Source organism: Oryctolagus cuniculus, chromosome 2 (genome assembly GCF_964237555.1).
Source record: "Oryctolagus cuniculus chromosome 2, mOryCun1.1, whole genome shotgun sequence".
Taxonomy (NCBI): Eukaryota; Metazoa; Chordata; class Mammalia; order Lagomorpha; family Leporidae; genus Oryctolagus; species Oryctolagus cuniculus.
The window spans coordinates 192,840,353-192,860,782 of NC_091433.1; the positions used below are offsets into that span (position 1 = coordinate 192,840,353).

A 20,430-nucleotide genomic window follows, 5' to 3' on the forward strand; every position below is an offset into this window, starting at 1 on the left:
GCCGCATCTAACAAGCTCCCAGAAGGTGCCCAGGCTGGAGACGGCTGCAAGGGTCTCACACAGCAGTGCCAACAGCACCGCCTGCAGCAATGATGGATTCTCAACCTGTACCGCCCTCACCCCTGCACAGCCACCTGGGCACAGAGCACCACCCTCACCCCTGCACAGCCACCTGGGGAACAGAGTACCACCCTCACCCCTGCACAGCCACCCGGAACAGAGCACCACCCTCACCCCTGCACAGCCACCCGGGCACAGAGTACCACCCTCACCCCCTGCACAGCCACCCGGGCACAGAGCACCACCCTCACCCCTGCACAGCCACCCGGGCACAGAGCACCACCCTCACCCTTGCACAGCCACCCGGGCACAGAGCACCACCCTCACTCCTGCACAGCCACCTGGGCACAGAGCACCACCCTCACTCCTGCACAGCCACCTGGGCACAGAGCACCACCCTCACCCCTGCACAGCCACCCAGGGAACAGAGCACCACCCTCACCCCTGCACAGCCACCCGGGCACAGAGTACCACCCTCACCCCTGCACAGCCACCCGGGCACAGAGCACCACCCTCACCCCTGCACAGCCACCTGGGGAACAGAGTACCACCCTCACCCCTGCACAGCCACCCGGAACAGAGCACCACCCTCACCCCTGCACAGCCACCCGGGCACAGAGTACCACCCTCACCCCCTGCACAGCCACCCGGGCACAGAGCACCACCCTCACCCCTGCACAGCCACCCGGGCACAGAGCACCACCCTCACCCTTGCACAGCCACCTGGGCACAGAGTACCACCCTCACCCCCTGCACAGCCACCCGGGCACAGAGCACCACCCTCACTCCTGCACAGCCACCTGGGCACAGAGCACCACCCTCACCCCTGCACAGCCACCCGGGCACAGAGCACCACCCTCACCCCTGCACAGCCACCCATGCTGGGTGATCCTACAGACACAGTCCCATCACGTGTCAGTGCACGGAGCTGTTTATGAGGTGCCTGTGCCTCTCAGGGAGAGAGGGGGAGAGAGAGAGGGGCTTCCATCCACGGGCTCACTCCCCAAATGACGCAGCAGCTGGAGCTGGGCCGATCTGAAGCCAGGGGCCGGTCTCCTCCTGGTTTTCTATCCCCATCGCCTACACTCGGCCTCACTGTGCGACCCTGACTGAGCCTGCCGGGAGCAGGACTGCGCTTCCAACCTTCAGAGCACCGAGCGCTTCAGAGGCCCCAGCTACGCACAAATGCGGATTCCAGGGCCCAGCATGGAAAGGGGGCCCTGAGTGGGCCCAAAAGACCTCCTGGGCAAGGCAGTGACACCCTCCAGACCCAAAATCTCTTAGTCCGGGGTCGGCAGGAGCCGCCTTTGCAGAAAGTCACAAAGGACCAGACTCCGAATCATCACATTCTTGCCTAAAAACCAGGAGGCCTGGTTCCCACTGCCCCTGCCGGAGGGGGCCTGGCCCCATGGACGGCAGGGCCCTGGGCGCCCGTGGGGCCCGGATGCTCCTTCTGCCCCTGCAGTCTGTGCTGTCACAGCAACGGGGTTTCCACGGTAACCAGGGACAACAGTCGAGAATCACGGCCCCGGAAGGAAGTAGATTAAATTTTCATACTTACAAGTCAACATCAAATTTATTTTTAAAACTGCACTCACGCCATATAAGCAAGCCAGACGGGACAGCATTAAAGGCAGGGTCTAACTGAAAACGTGCACACCTCAAGTACAGATACAAGTCTTCCCTGCTCTGAGGTTCTTTCCGAGTGCCCAGAGGCTCCCAGAAGTAAATCCAAAGGAGAAAAAGAAAGGAAAAGTGCTCACTTCTCAGCTTCCCACCGCAACTGCTTATTTTTTCCACCATTTCCAAAAACACAGGGCAGACTCCGACTGCAGCACCAGACTTGGCGAAGCTTGCGAAAGCTGTGCAAAATAATTACTTCACCCCGAGAAAGTGACGGAGTCAAAACTTTAAAACACAGCCACGCTCTCACTCACTGCCAAGACAACAAACTGGCTACAAAGAAAACGCAGGGTTAATGCGTCTGCAAGGTCTTACTCACTCGTTCAACCGCTCCTCCATTCCCTCTGCCCTTCCCGCCCTCACGGGGACGGTGCGTTAACCGGGGTACGGCCTGGTGAGCGGCTGGCACTCACTGAGCCGGGTCTGCGTCGGTTCTGCGCTGTGTACAACCTCACGCAGCCCTCACCCCTCTCCTGAGGCACAGGAACCGCCAGCCAGACTTCAACGCCCAGGAAACTGACAAAAAGCTCAGCTTCTCACCCAAGCCCCCACAACTGGTAAGTGGCAGACGTCACTTGAACCCAGGCTCACGGGGTGGAGTCATTCAGAGAATCCAGCATGGTTAACAGAGGAAGCAGCAGTTTCTGATAACAACGTGGAGCCACGTTCAAATCCTGCCGAACAAAGCACTTGACCTCTCCCGGCCTCCATCTCCTCGACCACAGAGCATGATGAGGGCCAAACCCAGCGCGTGGCGGGGTTCGGTGCACCACCGGCAGGGACCCAGCGACAGGTGTGCCGATCCACGAGTGCACTTCTGTGGGTCAGCTTTTAGCACACGAAGGCTACCTCAGAAATGACAGGTTCACAAAGGTTCAGGGGTTTAAAATTAGTGTACTAATTCCACCGTTCATTTGTTTAAACACAGAAACAAGGCCTTATGGATTTTAAGTCGATTTCTGTTGAGTAGCTGTCGCAAGGCCTGCCTCCGTGTCTGCTCCACATGATGCAATTTTGAAAACAAGATCCCGTGAGCGTCCGCGGTCAGCACACAGAACAGCTATTTTCTGTCACGGACTTAACACCACAACGGGAAAGAACATTCTGGAAAGGCAGCTACACAATTCCTCTCAGAAAGCAAGCAGCTTGCAAATTTAGGTTTTTTTGTTTATTTTCATTTTAAATATTTATTTACTTGAAAGGTGGAGTTACAGAGAGGAAGAGGCGGAGAGAGACAGACAGACAGAAAGGTTTTCCATCCACTGGTTCACTCCCTAGGTGGCCGCAATGGCCGGAGCTGCACCGATCCGAAGCCAGGAGCCAGGAGCTTCTTTCAGGTCTGCCAAGTGGGTGCAGGGATCCAAGCACTTGGGCCATCTTCTACTGCTTTCCTAGGCCATAGCAGAGAGCTGGATTGGAAGTGGAGCAGCCGGGACTTGAACTGGCGCCCACAGGGGATGCAGGCGCTGCAGGCAGCAGCTTTACTTGCTATGTCACAGTGCTGGCCCTGAAAATTTAGTTTCAAACCCAGGTCTACACACACCGTCATCACAGCATGTACACTGGACTTACTTACAGGAAGATGAACCTGCAACAAGTTCAATTTTTCCATTTTGGAAAGGGACTGGCGTTGTGGCATGGTGGGTTAAGCCACTTCCTGCGACGCCAGTATCCCACAGGGGCCGTGCCAGTTGGAGTCCCAGCTGCTCCACTTCCAATCCAGCTCCCTGCTAATGTGCCTGGGAGAGCAACGAGGACGGCCCAAGTGCTTGGACCCCTGCACCCACGTGGGAGACCTGGATGAAGCTGCTGGCTTCAGCCTGGCCCAGCTCGGGCTGCTGCGGCCATTTGGGGAGTGAACCAGCCAATGGAAGGTCTCTTATCTCCCCCACCCCCATCTCTGTTTCTGACGTTCCAATAAACAAGTAAATAAATCGTATTAAAAAGGAAGAAACTGGAACCGATTCTTGTGCTTGGCTGGCAACACGAGGCAAGCTTGCAATTTAACAAAATGGCCAAATCCTGTCTCTTTTTAATCTGCTCAGCCACTGAGCTCCGAGGTAATCTCCCCACAGCCTACAGAAAGAGCTCTGGAATTATTCGCTCCAACCTAAAATTAATCAGGGAAAGGGGACGCCGATTTTAGCAGCAATTCCTACTTGCCTGGCTTTGCAGCATCTGCCCAGGCTGACACACTGAACTGACCGACAGGCTGCAGAGGGAGGGAAGATACACAACTTTACAACCACGACCAGGCACTGGCGATGAAGCTTCCTTGCCTTGCAAAACACCTGCTACTACCTCGGCGCAGAAGGTGTACTTCCAGGGCTTTCCAACTAGGTCTTCCGAAACCATCTCACTCGCCATCCCCACCTGCCTCGTGCCTGCTTTTTTAAGCCTTTCAGATAAAAGTGGAATTAAGTCACCTGGAGAACACTGGACTCCCTGCAAAAGGTTTCCACTCAGCTGCCTTGTGCCAAAAAAGGGTGGGGACAGGAGGAGCTACCTGGGCCGACACGGTCAAGAACGCGAGCGAGCGGTGACTTCTGACTCAGCCCCGCCAAGGGCTGTTTCTGCCTACAGAGAATCCCCGGTTAAGATAAAACATTCTGCATCTTTTTCTCAAGCGGTTGCTAAGCGCAGATTCTTTGTTCAGGTGGGGGTGGCGGGATGAATCCCGGCCTTGATCTACCGCTCCGGGGGACCCCGGGCACCCGACTCTGGCCCAGGCATTTTGGTCTAAAACACCCACCCACCCACCCACCCCCATACCCGATTCTTATGCGGCAGCCTCACGCTGCAGCCAAGAACAACCAAACCGGCGACTCCCGGCTGCCGCACGCGGGGCTGGGCGCCGGGTCCCCGCCACCGGCCCCGCGGAAGGCAGGCGCCCGCGCTCGGAGGCCCCGGCTCCAGCAGGTGAGCGAGGCGCCGCCGCAGCGAGGACCCGCCCCGGGCTGCGGCCCGGACCTGGACAGCGCCCCGGCGATGACTGTGCACCCTGAAAGAGCTGCCTGAAGCCAGGCCTCGCCCAGGGAGCCGGAGGCAGGCGGCCAGGGGTTCCCGCAGGTGAGACGCAGGTAACCCGGAGCCGCACCAGAGGCCTCCCGGCCCTAGAGGCGCCGACTCCGCGTGCACGGTGCGGGGGCGCCCAGGCCTCTTCACCTTGGCGGGCCGGGCCCCCCTGGAGGAACCCGCGCGGAGCCGCGCCGGGGACAAGCTGCGGAGGTCCGCGCCGGGGACCTCGCACCCCGGACCGCGGCGGGCTCAGGGGTCCCCTGCTCACCGCCGCCTCCGGCCCTCGGCCCAAAGTTGGCCGCGCGGGGAGGGAAGGGCCCCCGCCGGAGCCCCCGCGAGGGAGATGGGGGCGGGGCGGGGGTCCCGCAGAGGCCCGAAGTGGCCCTCGACCGTCGCCTGCGAGCCCCGACGCGGGAACAAAGGGCTTCTGTGTCGGGCAGGGCTGGCCCGGCCGCGTCCGCAGCGCCGGAGAAGAAACTTTTCCCGGCCGCGGGGGCCGGGACCCGCGCGGGCCGCCTCGGGCGGGGACCCGGCCGGGGCGCGGCGCCGCGGTCCCTGCGGCCAGAACTGCCTCCCAGGCCGCCGCTCACCTCCTCGATGGCCGCCACCGTGTTCCGGCACTGGGCCGTGCGCGTGGTGAAGCTGGAGGCCGTGGGCGCCTTGTAGTCCTCATGGGTCTCGGCCACGAATTCCGACACGGAGATCTGGTCCGGCATCGCCGCGGCGCGCGGGCGAGGGACAGCCGCCGCCGCCGCCCGGGCGCGCGGACAAAGGGGAGCGCCGGGGCGCGGGGGCCGCCGCTGGGCGCGGGAGCCGGCGCGGGGCCCGGCGGCGGGAGCAGGGGCGGCGCGCAGCCCGCAGCTCGGCCCGGCCGTCCGCGCGCGCGCCGAGGGCTCCCGCGACCGCCGCCGCCGCCGCCGCGCGTCCTCTCCAGCGAGCCCCAAGGCGGGCGCGCAGAGCCGGCGGGAACTGCCCGCCACCCAGCCGCGGGCCCCGAGCGCCTCCCGCGGAGAGGGGCGGGTCCGGGCCGGGGGCGGCGGCCGGCCGGGCGCGGGGCGGGGCGGGGCGGCGCGGAGGCCCGGGCGCCAATCGGCGCGCTCGCCGCCGCCGCGCCGCCGGGAAGCGGAGCCCGCAGGAAGGAGCGCGGCGCGCGCCCCGGCCCGCCGAGCCGCTCCCCGCCGCCGCCGCCGCCGCATTGTCTCGAAGCCCGGGGCCGGCGCGGCGCGCGGGGTCTTGGGGCGCGCCCCCCGGGGGGGTCTTGCCGCGCACGGAGACCTCCCGAGGCCGTCGCTCGGACCCTGGGTGCGCTCGGGCCGAGCCAGGGCCGCCTTCCCCCCCCCCCCCCGGGCACGCCAGCCCGGCCCCGGCGGGGAGCCCCGCTGGGGCCCCCACCTGAAGCGCACCCGGGGAAAGCCCGGGCTGCGGGAAGCCGGCGCGAGTCGCTCGCCCCCTGCCGGAGGACGCGCTCCGCCCGGAGCACCTGACACAGCCACGAGTGGGAACCCTGTAGTGAGCGTCTGCGTGGTTTCCGTGGGGTCGTCTCGCCCGGGCAGGCGTGAGAGAGGCGGGTGCATGTCCTGCCCGGACCAACGTGCCCGAGGGCTGGGGTCCTGGTGGGATTCAAACCCCCACGGGTGGCCCCTCTGCTAGGAAGGCGCACGGCGCCAGGAAATGCTGCAGTCGTGTCCGCTGCGCTCGCCCGGGCTTAGCGGGAAATCCTCCCAGGGTGCCCGGCCGGACCCCTCCCGGGGACGCCGCGCGAGCGGGCGAGGAGGGGTCTCCTCCGGGGGTGGAGGGCGGCCAGGCCGGGTCGTAGCCGGTCCGCGGGAAGAGGCTGAATCAACGCCGACTTCCATGCGCAGCTCTCGGGTCTGGGGACTGCGCTCGCGTAGAATCGCGCCGGCGGCTCCGCCAGCCGAGTGCAGCGCTGGCCGTGGCTGCCGGCTCTAGACCCGGGAGAAATGGACAAAAACCTTTTGTGCTTCGGACGAGGAGGAAGTGCGAGAGACGCTGGGGGAGCTGCCTCCGGGGACCGGGGACCCCACGGCCCGTCTTAAGCTGCCTTGTGAGAATTCGCTGTAGGAGGGGCGCCTTCGCTCAGACGTTATGTATGGCCTCTGGTATTTCAGCAGCGCTCCCTGGATTGCTTGGTGCGCGGCTTTCAGTACTGCACTCAGCCATGAGCTGCAACTTTGAAACTCTGCTGCTGTCCTCCCTGTAGGGTTTCCACCCTTTGGATGTCTTTGGGGATTTCCTGGATTGGCAACTTTGTATACTTCCTGCCTGGCGGGTACCTGTTGCAGGTATACTGGTGCCCCTGGCTCCTTCGGTGGCCTCCTGCCTGCTCCTCTAGCTGCAGTCTTTGTTCCTGGGTGGTGTGGGACAATGTCCATCCTGGTGGGACAATGTCTATCCTGGCCACCTTTTCAGGGCTTGGCGACCGCAGTCTCTGTGAGGCTCTGCGGGCTTAGGATGGGCACGCTGTGATTTTCCTTGGCATCTGGTCCAGCATTAGCCAAAGCGTTCAAGACGCCTTCTACAAGGGCAAAGTGAAGCTCAGTGCTCTCTCTCTCTCCATGCACCTCTTGCCCCGTTTCTTCTCATTTGTGGTATTTTCTCGGGGGCAGGAAGTAGTGGTGCTGCGTTGTGTGTTGCAAGTGGATGAGAGAGCTGGTGGAAAAGAAATCGTCACCAAGTCCATTGGCGGTGTAAAGAGGACGTCAGATGGATCGGAATGACAGAGCAGTTTACTACTCTGCCACTCCTTCCAAGTCTGAGCAAGGGGCCGTATGCACACCACCCGCATTGCTTCCCATACCCGAGACCCAGTTCAGGTCCTGGCTGCTCCACGTTCGGCCAGCTCTCTGCTAATGCTCCTGGGAAAACAGCCGGTGATGGCCCAAGTCCTCCGGCCCTTGTTACCCATGTGGGAGACCCGAATGGTGTTCCAGGCTCCTGGCTTCTGCCGGGCCCAGCTCCAGCTGTTGCAGCCATTTGAGGAGTGACACAGTGGATGGAAGACCTTTCTCTCTGCCTCTCCCTTTCAAATACATAATTAAAATCTTTATTTAAAAAATCTAAAAGGCCCTGAGTGAGTGGGCCTTTGGCACTGTGATTAAGATGTCACTTCATGAGGCAGGGGGATGGTACTGTGACGTAGTGGACTAAGCCTCCACCTGCAGTGCCGGCATCCATTGTGGGTACGGGTTCGAGTCCCAGCTGCTCCACTTCCTGTCCAGCTCTCTGCTCTGGCCTGGGAAAGCAGTATACATGTGAGACCCAGACTGAATCCCCAGCTCCTGGTTTCAGCCCGGCCCAGCCCAACCCCGGCTGTTATGCACACCTGGGAAGTGAACCAGCAGATGGAAGATCTCTGTTCTCTCTCTCTCTCTCTCTCTCTCTCTCCCCTTTCAAGTACAATGAAAATAAATACCTTTATGTCTAAAACCCTGAAAACCTGTCACATAGCTCTTGGTGGTGAGATCGCCCACGATGACCTGATCTGAGGATGTGTGGCCTCGTGGTCCCTGCTTCTCGCGACCATTTGTGTTTCGCTGCAGAAGGGCAGTGTGCTTGGTTGTGGAGCAGTGGCCTTGTCTCCGCCGGGCCTGAGTCACATCCGAAATGTTCTGAATCCACACGTCAGGGAAGAGACCGCAGGCTGGTGTTATTTCTTTAAAAAAGAGAAAACATGGTGTTGCAGATTTATCATTTCCTGAGAAGAAAGAAAACTGTATTCTCAAAAAGGAAAATGTTAGCAACCCGCTGAGATTGGCCAACAACCCATTTTGCAAAGAGATTTTCTGCCTTCACAAGAACCTGAGATTTTTCTTTTCATTCTTGGATCAAGATATAAAATATGTTCTCGGCCCTAACTGTGCTTCAGGGTTGGCTGGTTTAACGCAAGACTTGTCCAGTTCACCTGCTGATAACTTGTAAATGATTATTCGTGGAACTCAGGTCTGTGCCTTAAAAGTGCAGTGAACAGTGTAATAAAATAGAAACAGAGCAACAGGAAAAAGCCCCTGGGGACGTGGACATGTGAGCAAGTCCATGTCCACACCTGAAGGGTCCTCTGCCCAAAGCAGTGTTGCTGAGTGGACCCGTTAATCCACAGGTGAGGAAGGTGGCCTGCGCTTGCCATGGTTCTCTCCCCCAGCACAGTGGGGACAGAAACAGCACTCGGGAACTATCCTATGAAAACCTGGGGTTGGCACCAGCTTTGCTTCTCTGGTAAGCAAATGAAGTCCCTGGATGTCGGGGACCTCATTCACAAGATGAGAGATGCTGACATGGGCTCACTTCCAAGGCTTCTCCCCACCCCGGCATTCAGTGAGATCCCATTACCCATGTAACAGAGCGTGCGGCCGGTGCTGCGAGGGCCACGTTACTGCAGAGAGACTGATCGAGAATGTTTTAGATGACGTCCTGAGCTAATTTCTGAGAGTATGGTCATTTTGTTAGCAGATTTTTTATAGCTAACTTTCCAGAAAGCTACTTGACATCTGGTTTGTTGTTGTTAGCAAAGCCGCTTCTGTACACGACCCTCTCGCTGCTAGACTGCAGGACGCAGCTCCGGTTATGAGCGCCATCCCTACCGGGCTGGGCTGCCCCATGCTGGCTGTTCCTTGTGTGTGGACGGTGGAAATAATACCGTAGGGTGGCCTGTCCCTTCTCCTCCCAGCTGTCCACTCTGGGAGCTTGAACTTGGTCACAGGAGGAGGGTCATACCAGGACGCGGGCAAAACCATGGCTATTGTTCCGTTGATTGTCTCATCCTGACGAAGTCACAGAGAAGATGCGCATCATGCAAACCAAACTTAAAGCTGCATCAGCTGTAGCCGCTGCATCGTGAGCGCCGACCATTTCTGAGGCCGTGTTTTTCCAATAGCTGCAAATTGTTGTCTGATGCAGCCCCAAGGTCACCGTGTCCTTGCCGGATGAAGTTACCCCATGCATCTCCACTCTCACGTGCATCTCAGTCATTAACAGACGCAAATGTCAGCCAACAGTCATGTCACAACTGCACTCGTCTGTCAGGGACACGAGCAACTTCTTTGCTTCGTTGGATAATCATCAGGAATTTACTCATAGTCATGCTCTGTCAAGTGGCGGGTGAGGTGCAGACACAGACTGGCCATGAAGGAAGCGTTTGGTGAAACCCCCGGAAGAGCTGATGAGAATCAATGAGCTCTGTGGAATTCACAAGGACGCACAGTGTATCGTTTGTAACTCCTTTTAACTTGTGTGCAACTGTTCTTTACATCAATGCACATCCAGATACGCTCACTTATGTCTATGCACACGCACTTTGTTTTAGTGAGCAGTTGGTTAAACATTTACTCTTGCATGCTGAGTATCAATGTATCTTTCCTGCCAAGAGGTAGGGCACAGACCTTCCAACTTTGAGTCATGCTTGTGGGACTCAGCACACGTAGGGCAGCACCTCAGCAAACCGGACTGTATGAGGGAGAATGAAGGCAACTGTGTTCATAAAAAGTATTTATCTTAATGAAGAAAATGCCATTGGTTGTTTGCAAGTACTTAGCAGATGCCAGCAGAGGGTGTGGTTTGTTTTGACAAAAAAGCAAGAAAAGTTTCTTGAGCACTCCATTTAGATAGGTTCTGCTCCAATTTCTCAGGGGTGCATTTAACAAGTGATTTTATTTCTTTAAGATTTTACTTATTTATTTGAAAGACAGAGGCAGAGTTACAGAGAGAGAGGCGAGAGATCTTCCAGCTGCTGGTTCAATCCCCAAATGGCCGCCACGGCCAGGGCTGGGCTAGGCTGAAGCCAGGAGCCTGGAGCCTCTTCCTGGTCTCCCATGTGGGTGCGCTTGGGCCCTCCTCCACTGCCTTCCCAGGCACATTAGCAGGAAGCTGGATCGGAAGTGCAGCAGCCACTTTCCCCACTCCACAGCGCCCTTTGGTGCGAAATAAGCTGAGGACACTTCTCATCCCCGAGCCCTCACGCCACGCCCTCTCTCTGGGCGCCCCTCCCTAGTCCACCTGGCTGACTCCTGGTCACCTGCCTTCATGAGGTCCTTCTGTCCTCTGGGCGGAGTCGGCACCTCCTCCCTGCTTTCCTGGTGCCGGGGGCAGACCTACAGTGCTTCTGCCAGGAGCCAGCGTGCAGCAGCCACACTCAGAGCTTAGCACCCTGCTGATCCCCCCCCCAGACCTCCCCATGTGCACACCCTGCCCCGCCCCACCCCCCAGCCTCATTGTCTCCCAAGTACCGAGAGAGACCAGACGCCAGCTAAGTGAAGCTAAGTCTCAGCTGCACTCTGGACACAAAATGCTCCAGATCCCTCAAAGCACTGGCTGCTTCCAGCATACAAATTTCTCATTTCTCATTTCCCTGCCATCGCGAGACGGTGCTCCTGGGACAAGGGGACAAAGAGTGTTTTCTCTATACCTCCAGTCCCCAAGGCAGGAACGCTCCCTAGACAGGTGGCAGGAGAATGAATGGTGTGGAGCTGCTTATCTTCCAGCCTGCAGAACCGGTGAGGATCACCAGCACTCTGACGTGAGCCAAGGCGCAGTGGGGCTTCGCGCCGTGGCGGGGTCTCTTCTGTCTGGTAAAGACACACGTGCACTGCTTGGGGCAGCAGAGGTGCCTGGGCTGGGTCCCCCCACCCCATGCAAGACTGGAACGCCGGAAGCGAGTGTGGTTGTCCCGTGGCGTCAGAAGCCCAGTGTTCCAAGGCAAGTAAAGTGCGACGTACAGACGGGTCTCAGGGAAGCCGGAAGCAGAGTCCTCTCCCGTCCTAAGGTTGGTGAAGGCTCCGTTCACTGCCGAGGGGCCAGGCTGTAACACCCTCTGCCTGGTTGCTGCCGTGGCACTTTGTTAGTTCAAATAATGTTTACTAAACACCTACTCTGTGCCAAGCAGCACCCTAACAGGTGTGCAGCTGTGGACAAGTCAGTCTCTCTCTGCTGTCCAAGAACTTGGATTCTAGCAAGGGAAGCTGGGTAGGAAATGCATGACTGAGGTAAGTTCATGTGAGCCCTAGCCAGAGACTGGAAACAGAGCCCTGTAACGAAGCACCTCTGGGGTGCTGTGAAGAGAAGCTTCCTTAAAAAGACAACCAGGGAAGGCTGCTTGGAGGAGGTGACCAGGATGAAGAGGTGGAGCAGCTGACTATAGCAGCGAGGAGAGTGTTGCACAGGCACAGCACGAGCAAAGGCCCTGAGGCAGGAGTGAGGTGGACATCCTGAGAAAGGCGGTCAGAGAGGCTGCGGCTGTGACGAGGGTGAGATGGCCCCGGGACGCTGAGGAGGTGGGCGGGGCCGCATCCTGCAGGGCCTTCGATCTGAGCAGGGCTGGCGTGGTTTGCTTCACACTTAAAGTCCTTTCTTTCTCTCTCATAAAAAAATTAAGATTCATTTAATTTTTCAAAAGGCAGAGTTAAAAGAGGCAGAGAAAGAGAGAGAGAGGTCTTCCATCTGCTGGTTTACTCCCCAGATGGCCACAATGGCCGGAGCTGCGCCGATCCGAAGCCAGGAGCCAGGAGTTTCCTCTGGGTCTCCCATGTGGATGCAGGGGCCCAAGCACTGCTTTCCCAGGCCACAGCAGAGAGCTGGATCAGAAGAGGAACAGCCAGGACTCGAACCAGTGCCCATATGGGATGCCAGTGCTGCAGGTGGCAGCTTCACCATCTACACCACAGCACAGGCCCCAAATAAAAATTTTTGAAGAGGCGGGCAGGACTTCAGCCCAGCAGGTAAGACACTGGCGAAGACACTGAGCTCCACATCTGAGCACCTGGGCTTCACTCCCGGCTCCGGCTCCTGATTCAGCTTCTTGCTAGGGAAGACCCTGGCATACAGGGTGATGACTCAAGCAATTGGGCTCTTTCCCCTCATGTGGGGGACCTGGATGGATCCCAGCCGGGGTCCTGCCCAACCCCAGCTCCTGCAGGCATTTGAAGGAGTGACCAGCAGGTGCACGTGCGCTCTCGCTCTTTCTCTCTCCCTCTCTCTCCCTCCCTCTCTCACACAATCTCTCTTCCTCTCAAACAAATAAATAAATTTTAAAGAAAGAAAGAAAGAAATGCTCAAACAGTCATTCTGGCTGCTCCTGGAGAAATTATTATGGAGAGGTAAGCTTAGAGGCAAACAGGTGCACAAAATAATAAAAATAATGCATTGTATTTCATCTAAATTGAATAATTTTGTACTCCAAAGGACACATCAAGAATGGGAAGAGATGCAGCTCCCTGCTCATGTACCTGGGAAAGCAGCAGAAGATGGCCCAAGCCCTTGGACCCCTGCACCCGTGTGGGAGACCTGGAAGAAGCTCCTGGCTCCCGGCTTCAGCCTGGCCCAGCTCTGGTCATTGTAGCCATTTGGGGAGTGAACCAGCACAGATTGCTCTCTGTCTCTCTGTCTCTCTCTCTCTCTCTGCCTTTCAAATAAATAAAAAAAAAAAACTTTTAAAAGAAAGAAAACTCAGATCATAAGGAAATATTTATAAACACGGTATCTGATAAAGGACTTGTATCTAGAATATGTAAAGAATTCTCTCAACTCAATAACAAAAAAGACAGATGACCCAATTGGAAACTGGGCAAAGGATCTGAATAGACATTTCTCCAAAGAAGAGACTCAAATCACCGTAGCCATGTGCTGAGGATTGTCTGCCATCCAGGAAATGCAAATCAAACCACAACGTGACACTCCACAATCGCCAGGATGGCCAAAATCAAACAGGTGTTTAGGCCAGCAGCCGGGAGACCACGCCCACGCTGGAGCACCTGGGTTCAGTTTCCAGCACAGACCTGGGAGGCAGCAGTGCCACTCCAGTGGGAGACCTGGATGGAGTGTCTGGCTCCCAGCTGCCGTCTTGTTACAGCCATTTGGGGAGGGAGCCAGTCGGGCTCTTTCTGCCTGCCTCTCTGCCTCTCAAGTGATAATATGATCAAGACGGATAATAGCAAGTGTTGGGGAAGACATGGAGAAACTGGAGTCCTCTTGTGCAGCTGGCGGGGATGTACAAGGATGCCGCTGCCGTGAGCTCCTCGGAAGCTTGCACACAGGGCTGGGCACAGCAGGTGAAGCCGCCACTCAGGATGCGCATATCCCATATGGTTCAGGGGTTCAAGTCCCCGCTACTCTGCACGCCGGATCCAGCTTCCTGCTAGTGCGCCTCGGAGCCAGTGGGTGACCGCCCGGTACCCAGGTTCCTGCCACCCTTGTGCGAGATCCGGAGGGAGATCCTGGCTCCTGGCTTCCACTTGGCCGGGTCCCAGCTGTTGCTGCCATCTGCAGAGGAGCCAGCCGAGGGAAGCGCTCTCAGGGAGTTGCCAGGGGACTCAGCCATCCCACCCCTTGCTATACCCCGGGGAGAAATGAGGACGCACTCCACACAAGAGCTTGTTCAGAGTATCAGCAGCAGCGCTATTCATAGCCGCCAAAACGTGGAAACCACCCAAGTGCCCCGTGCCCCGAGAGCTGGGGCGGCAAGACGGCGTGCGTCCCGGTCCTGGAACAGGAATGGGCCTTGAGACGGTGAGGGGAGAGAAGCCAATCGCGAAAGACCCCTTACTCTACGGGTAATTATAAATAAGAAATTTCCAGAAGAGAGGAACTAGTAGACGCGGAAAATGGACTTGAGGTTGCTTAGGGCTACAGAGGGCACGGGGTTAATAGGAAGTGATGGTTAAAGGGATGAGGTTTCCATTTGGGGTGACTAAAATCTTCTAAACTTGACTGTGGTGACGGTTGCCCAACCCTGTGACTATGCCAAAACCCAGTGGGCTGCAGGCTCGGAGTGGCTGAATCGTGTGGAATGCGAATTACGTAGCAGTAACGCTGTTAGGGAAAAAACACCAAGTTAGTGTGGTGAAAACGTCCTGAAAGACTGAAAGACGAGAAGTGTAGACTTCCAGGGTTTGGAGGCCAGGTCTCGATGTTTCTTTATTTTCATTTTAGTTCAGAGGCAGAGACAGAGAGACCGATGGGGAGAGCTCTCCGTCCGCTGGTTCACTCCCCAAATGCCCGCAAGAGCCCAGGCTGGAGCAGGCTGAAGCCAGCGGTGGGGAACTCATCCCGGTCTCGCATGCGGGTGGCAGGGACTCTAGCACCCGTGCAGCCACCTGCAGCCTCCCAGGGTGCACGTTAGCAGGAAGCCGGATCCGGGAGCGGAGCGGGACTGGGGCCAGGAGGCAGGCGTCCGTCTGCTGTGCCGGGGCGCTGCCCCTGCAGCCAAATTCCAAACCGCGGCCCTGCAGCCTTCGGACTTTGAGTGAGCAGCTCAGGGAGGCTCAGCCCAGACCTGGAAAAGTGGGTAGAGGGGAGGGAGGAACCATCACACAGGTAGCTGTGTTGATACCAGATGTCCAGGATCACCCAGGAAGCCGTGTTGATCCCAGATGTCCAGATTCCGTCCCTAAACGCTAGACCACGGCAGGATCCCTGATTGGTCACGTGCTTGAAACTTGCTTTGATTCTGCAACAGAGAAATCTTCCTTAGAAAATGGTCGAGTGAGGCCTTTTAACCCTCTCCTCCCTGCAACGAGAGCGACCGCCCCAGATGGAAGTGAAACAGAGAAGACACGCAATTCCTCCCCGTCCGTCATTCCCGCCCCAGACACCCCGGCTGTTCTGCCTCGGATGGCCCCTGCCTCTGTCTTCAGCCTTCAGCTGAGCACTGAGCTGTCAGAGCAGGTGCACACGCATCGGGGCCTCGGTGACAGCGAGCTCCGGCCGGGACCCCAGGAAGCGCTCTGTCCTCCTGGGACGCTCAAGCCCCCACACTGGGTTATTCAGTCTCCATGGGGGGTCCAGCTTGTCCATACAGGCTGAGGGTCAGTGCAGGCCCGCGGAGGGGTGCGGTCGGGGTGTGCGGGGCTGCTGCCCAGGACTGAACACTTCCTGAGATAATAGAGAGAAACTGCATCAATGTTTCCCTGGTGACTGCTACAGAGAACTGTCCGGTCCAGTCAGACGCCTCCGGCCCAGACGGGAGCCCTCAGGTCACAGAAGGGATCCGAGTCGCAGCACTCAGGCTCCCAGTGCGCGTGGCGATCCAGGCGCTGTGCTTGACCTCGGGACTGGAAGCTGGGTGGAATGGGGTCTGCAAGGGTCTCACAGGGGAACAGACCCCTTCACTGCCCCAAGAGCAGGCCCCAGCCACAGGCACTGACACCTGCACCCCATCCAGCACCCGCCGCTAGTGGCCACGATGGGCTGGGGGTGAGGGGTGGCTAAGGCCGCCCCCGGCACAGATCTTCTAACCCCTCTCCCGCCCGCCAAGTCCTCCCGCAGGTCCTGTGCTGCGGCCTGTGAGTGCGAGTCCCCGGGGCTGCAGTGACCTCAGCCAGAACGCATCATTCCAGGGTGACTGAGAAAACCCACCCCTCAACACTCTTCTGAGCCACTCCCCTTGGAGCCTCCCTCCCTGTCCTGGGCCCAGCACGGCCTCGCCTGTCACCAGGTCCCCAGCCACCCACACCCAGCCTGCAGCAGCTCCTCCCCATGGCATCTGGGCTCAGTGTTGTGGGGGGCACTGACTGTGGGGCCTGACTCTCCCTGGGCCCCTTGGCTCAAAAGCACTGCCGACACTTGCCTAGTCACAGAGATGGCCAGGCACCCTGACAAAAACGCAGGTTCTGGGGGCCGGCATTGTGGTGCAGCAGGTTAAGCCGCTGCCTACGAAACTGGCATTCCATGTGAGTGCCAGTTCGAGTCCTGGCTGCTGCACTTCTCATCCAGCTCCCTGCTTATCCACCACGGAAAGCAACGGATGGCCCAAGTTCTCCCTGCCACCCATGTGGGAGACCCAGATGGAGTTCCTGGCTCCTGGCTTCAGCCTGGCCCAGCCCCAGCCATTGTAGCCATTTGGGGAGTGAACCAGTGGATGGAAGATCTCTCTGTCTCTCCCACTTCTAACATTCAAATAAACAAAATAAATCTTTAAAAAAAATGCAGTTTCTGGAAGGCCCTATCGTATACCTGCCGAGTCAGCCTTCAAGAGCAGGGCCTGGAAATCTGCATTTTAAATCCAGGAGCTTCTCTGCCAGGCAGGTGCCCAAGGCTTCAGACGGAATTTTAGAAGAGGAGCCGAGGCTTGGAGCTGCCTGTGCAGGGTGGCACCTGCGCAGTGGGCTTGGGAGAGAGCAGCCCTGGGGGACCCCTTGCAAAATCATGACCAAGAGCACAGCTGTCCCCCAGGGATCTGAAAGAGCTTGCTGACCCAGCGTCCAGGGAGGCCTCGGGGGACCCACGGGAGTTGCTGCTATGGCTACTTCCTGCCTCTGAGCAGGTCATCACCCTGAGTCATGTCAGAGGCGGAGCTAGGGCTCGGAACTCCGCCCGTGTGTGTGGCTCTCTTTGCAAATGCTTACAGGGGCTTCCTTCCGAAGGCCTTTCCACCTTGCTAGCAGGCAAGGGACAGGTGTCCAGTCCTCCCCCTCTCCCACCAGTGTGAGCCCCCCTGGGGCTGCAAAGCCAGCTTCCTTTCTTCTGCTGGTGTTTTTCAAACAGGGCCACTCCCTGGTTACTTCTGCTCCGGCCTCGCCTTCCTTCCTGCCCTGGCCTTGCACGCCACCAGGTTTGTAGCCAAAGCTGACCTCACTGGCCAGCCCCGCATTGCACTGCGGTGACTCCCACTTGCAAACGCCAAGGCATGAGCTGTGCAATTTGTCCAAGCCCTGTTCACATTTTCCATATGGCTCTGAACATCTAGCAACTGAGGGCCTGGACTCGTGTCTCCAGCAGGGGCCTGTCCTGAACCCTCCACTGGGCAGAGCCCAGGACCCGGCCAGCCGGCAGGGCCCCCGGCTGGGCCAGACCTGTAGAAATGGCCGGTTGGGCACCCTGGGTCGTCTGAGCCATTGTGCTGCAGACAGGGCCGATGGCAGGCTGCCAGCCACTCAGAGCCGGCTTGGTGCCCTGCTCCCCGCTGTGACACAGCAGGCCAGCCTGAGATTCTCGGGGGGTGGGGGGGTGGCAAAGAGCAAAGCGCACTCCCTACAGATGCAGCCTCCCACTTGGAGTCGGGGGAAGCTGCTGGTGACACCCGCGGAAGAGTTGCCCCCCCGGAGTGCTGAGTGGGTCTCCGAGTGCGCACCTGACTCGCAGGGGGACGCGGGGGTCCCCACGCTTCCTGAGTCTCGCTGTGCCGCCTGGGTGCTCCCGCTTCCTTGCTCGGAAAGGCTGGCCAGAGGCAGCAGACGACTCGGCTTCCTTTGGTTGGGGCGCTCGTCACGGCTTTTCTGAACGCCCATCGGTAGCACTCCATCTTGATGCCACCACATACCACTCACATCAGCGGCCCCTGCCCTCAGTTCCCACCTCCTCTCTCACCGGCACAGACCCCCCTCGCTCTTTTCAGAAATGCAACTTCATCTCAAGTCTTAACCTGCAGCCCACGCACCCCTAGGGTTCCTCCTGTTTACCTGGGTGCCAGGGCTCTCCGAGCATGCAAGTGCAGTGTGGCGCCCACGTGAAACTCCTCCGAGCCTGTGAATAATATCCCAGTTCCTCGCTGAGCTGTGTAAGGCCCTGGCCAGTCTGGACCACCCCACTGCTCAGCCTCATTTCTCCTCAAACCTCACGTCCACCCAGAGTACGATTGCACCTGACCAATCCATTCATTCACGTGTCCGGTGGGCGTCTGACCCCGTGCCCGCTCCAGGACTCCTGTGGTGAGCCAGGTAAGCCCGGCACTGGGGGATGCTTCTAACAGGAAGCGGTGGCCTCGGCCAGTGGGTGCTGTGCTTGGGCACACGCAGGGACGCCCCTGGCCTCCGGGACGGAGGAGCAGGGATGAGCTTGCCACGCACTACGGTGGTGAGAGACGCTCTGTGCAGAGTCCAAGGTGAGAGTTTGTGTTTTCAGGGAACTGAAGGGGGCGTGGCTGTGGGTGATGGGGGAGAGCCTAGAAGATTCCGTGGCAGGAGCAAGGCGCTATCTGAGGCCAGTGGACCGTGCCGAGCAGATCTGCGTGTGCACCCTCTCTCTGGCTGCAGCCTGGGGAACAGGCTCCCACAATGACTGCGCATCCGCTCACACCGTGCCTCTGCACAAGCCCCTCCATCCGGCGTGAGGCCCGCTGCCCTGGCCCCCTGCCCCGGCCCCCCCTGCTCCTTCTGGTCCCCCTGCCCTGGCCCCCCTGCCCCGGCCCTCTGCCCCGGTCCCCCTGCCCCGGCCCCCTGCCCTGGCCCCCTGCCCCGGTCCCCCTGCCCCGGTCCCCCTGCCCCAGGCCCCCTGCCCCAGCCCCCTGCCCTGGCCCCCTGTCCCGGCCCCCCTGCCCCTGCCCCGGCCCCCCCTGCCCCAGCCCCCTGCCCCGGCCCCCTGCCCTGGTCCCCCAGCTGCTTCTGGTCCCCCAGCTCCTTCTGGTCCCCCAGACCCAGCTCAGAAGCTTCAGTTCCCAGCCCACCCTTCCCCCGCCCAGTCGTCTCCGCCCTCGCTCCCAAGGTGCCTTGCTCTGCCATTTAGTGCCCTGATTTTACCGGCATCCCCGCCCCTGGCCTGTGGTTTCCGGGGGAATGCAGTCCGTGAACCTCTGAGATTTGTATTCCTAAAGCCCAGAACTTTCTAGGTGCCCTAAGCATGCTCTTTGGGGACCAGTCATGGCACAGCAGGCTAAGCCGCTGCCTGCAACACCAGCATCCCATGCCATACCGGAGTTCAGCTCACGTCCTGGCCGCTCCACTTCCTGTCCAGCTCCCGGCCAATGCGCCTGGGGAAGCAGCAGAGGGCGGCCCCAGTGCGTGGGCCCCTGCCTCCTTCTAAGTGGGGCACCTGGACGGAGCTCTGGGGTCCTGGGTTTATCCTGGCCCATTTGTAACTCTGCAACTCTGCCTTTCAAATAAATGAATAAATCTTTTTAAAAAGAAGAAGAAGAAAGAAAAGTGGCCTCCAAAGAGTCACCCGTGATATTTCTGGGAGTTACGAAGTTGTAGAGGCCAGTTCTGACCGCCAAGGTGTGGGAAGGCTTCCTGGAGGAGGCAGCATTTGAACTGGACTTGATGGGACTTGGAAACGGAGGAAAGCAGACGAGATCCCTGCAGGATGGTTCCAAAAGCTGCCTGGAGGGTGCAGAGGCCAGGAGGAGGGAAAGAAACCGGACACAGTGCCCAGGCCCTGCCCTGGGGTCAGCAGTTGGGGAGCACCCCCCACCCCCACAAGCACGAGCCAGCAGAGCAAAGCCAGGGTCAAAAGCAACTTTTGATTTTATCTTCAGAGGCAATGACAGGTGAGGCGCATACCTTGGCAGATTCCTGCCAGTTCCCCTGGGTTTTACAGCCTGTCCGTCATCAGTGTCCCTCCCTGGAGGGGGCGGGCTGAGTGAGCCACGGGCAATGTGGGCGGGAGATCAACGCCGGGGACCCGTGCCCAGTGCTCAAGCCCTTCCACTCTCCACCTCTGGCTTACTTCCGGGGCTCCCGCGGGAAATGATCCCGAATGGTCTTTGAGTCCATGCCTTGCCCAAAGCCAATCGACCACGTTCATCCGGCGTACGGTGGTGTCGGGGGTGTAGGGGGGTGAGGGATGCACTGGTGGGGCTCCGTGGGGTTGTGTCGTGTCAGTTACCTGCCAGTCCAACTGGTCATGCTCTGAAAACACAGGATTGCTTTTAAGATGTATGGTTTCAGTGTCTATTGACTTGGGTTTAATAGGTGCACTGAGTAGGTAAATCATTAAATAATCAGTGCCAGG

The 20,430-nt window shown here is 58.8% G+C and overlaps 1 protein-coding gene across 3 annotated transcripts in view; it reads right to left on the bottom strand.

Annotated features, from left to right (window-relative positions):
- Positions 1-5,741, bottom strand: part of ASAP2 (ArfGAP with SH3 domain, ankyrin repeat and PH domain 2) — a 167,743-nt gene extending 162,002 nt beyond the window's left edge. The window contains exon 1 of one of the 3 annotated variants that reach the window (XM_051833312.2): positions 5,352-5,741. In XM_051833312.2, coding sequence (XP_051689272.2) covers positions 5,352-5,477 — 126 coding nt within the window. In that variant the 5' untranslated portion in view covers positions 5,478-5,741. The remainder of the gene's footprint in view (positions 1-5,351) is intronic. The other 2 variants (XM_051833313.2, XM_051833314.2) reach the window with 2 other exon arrangements.
- Between the last annotated feature and the right edge of the window lie 14,689 nt (positions 5,742-20,430).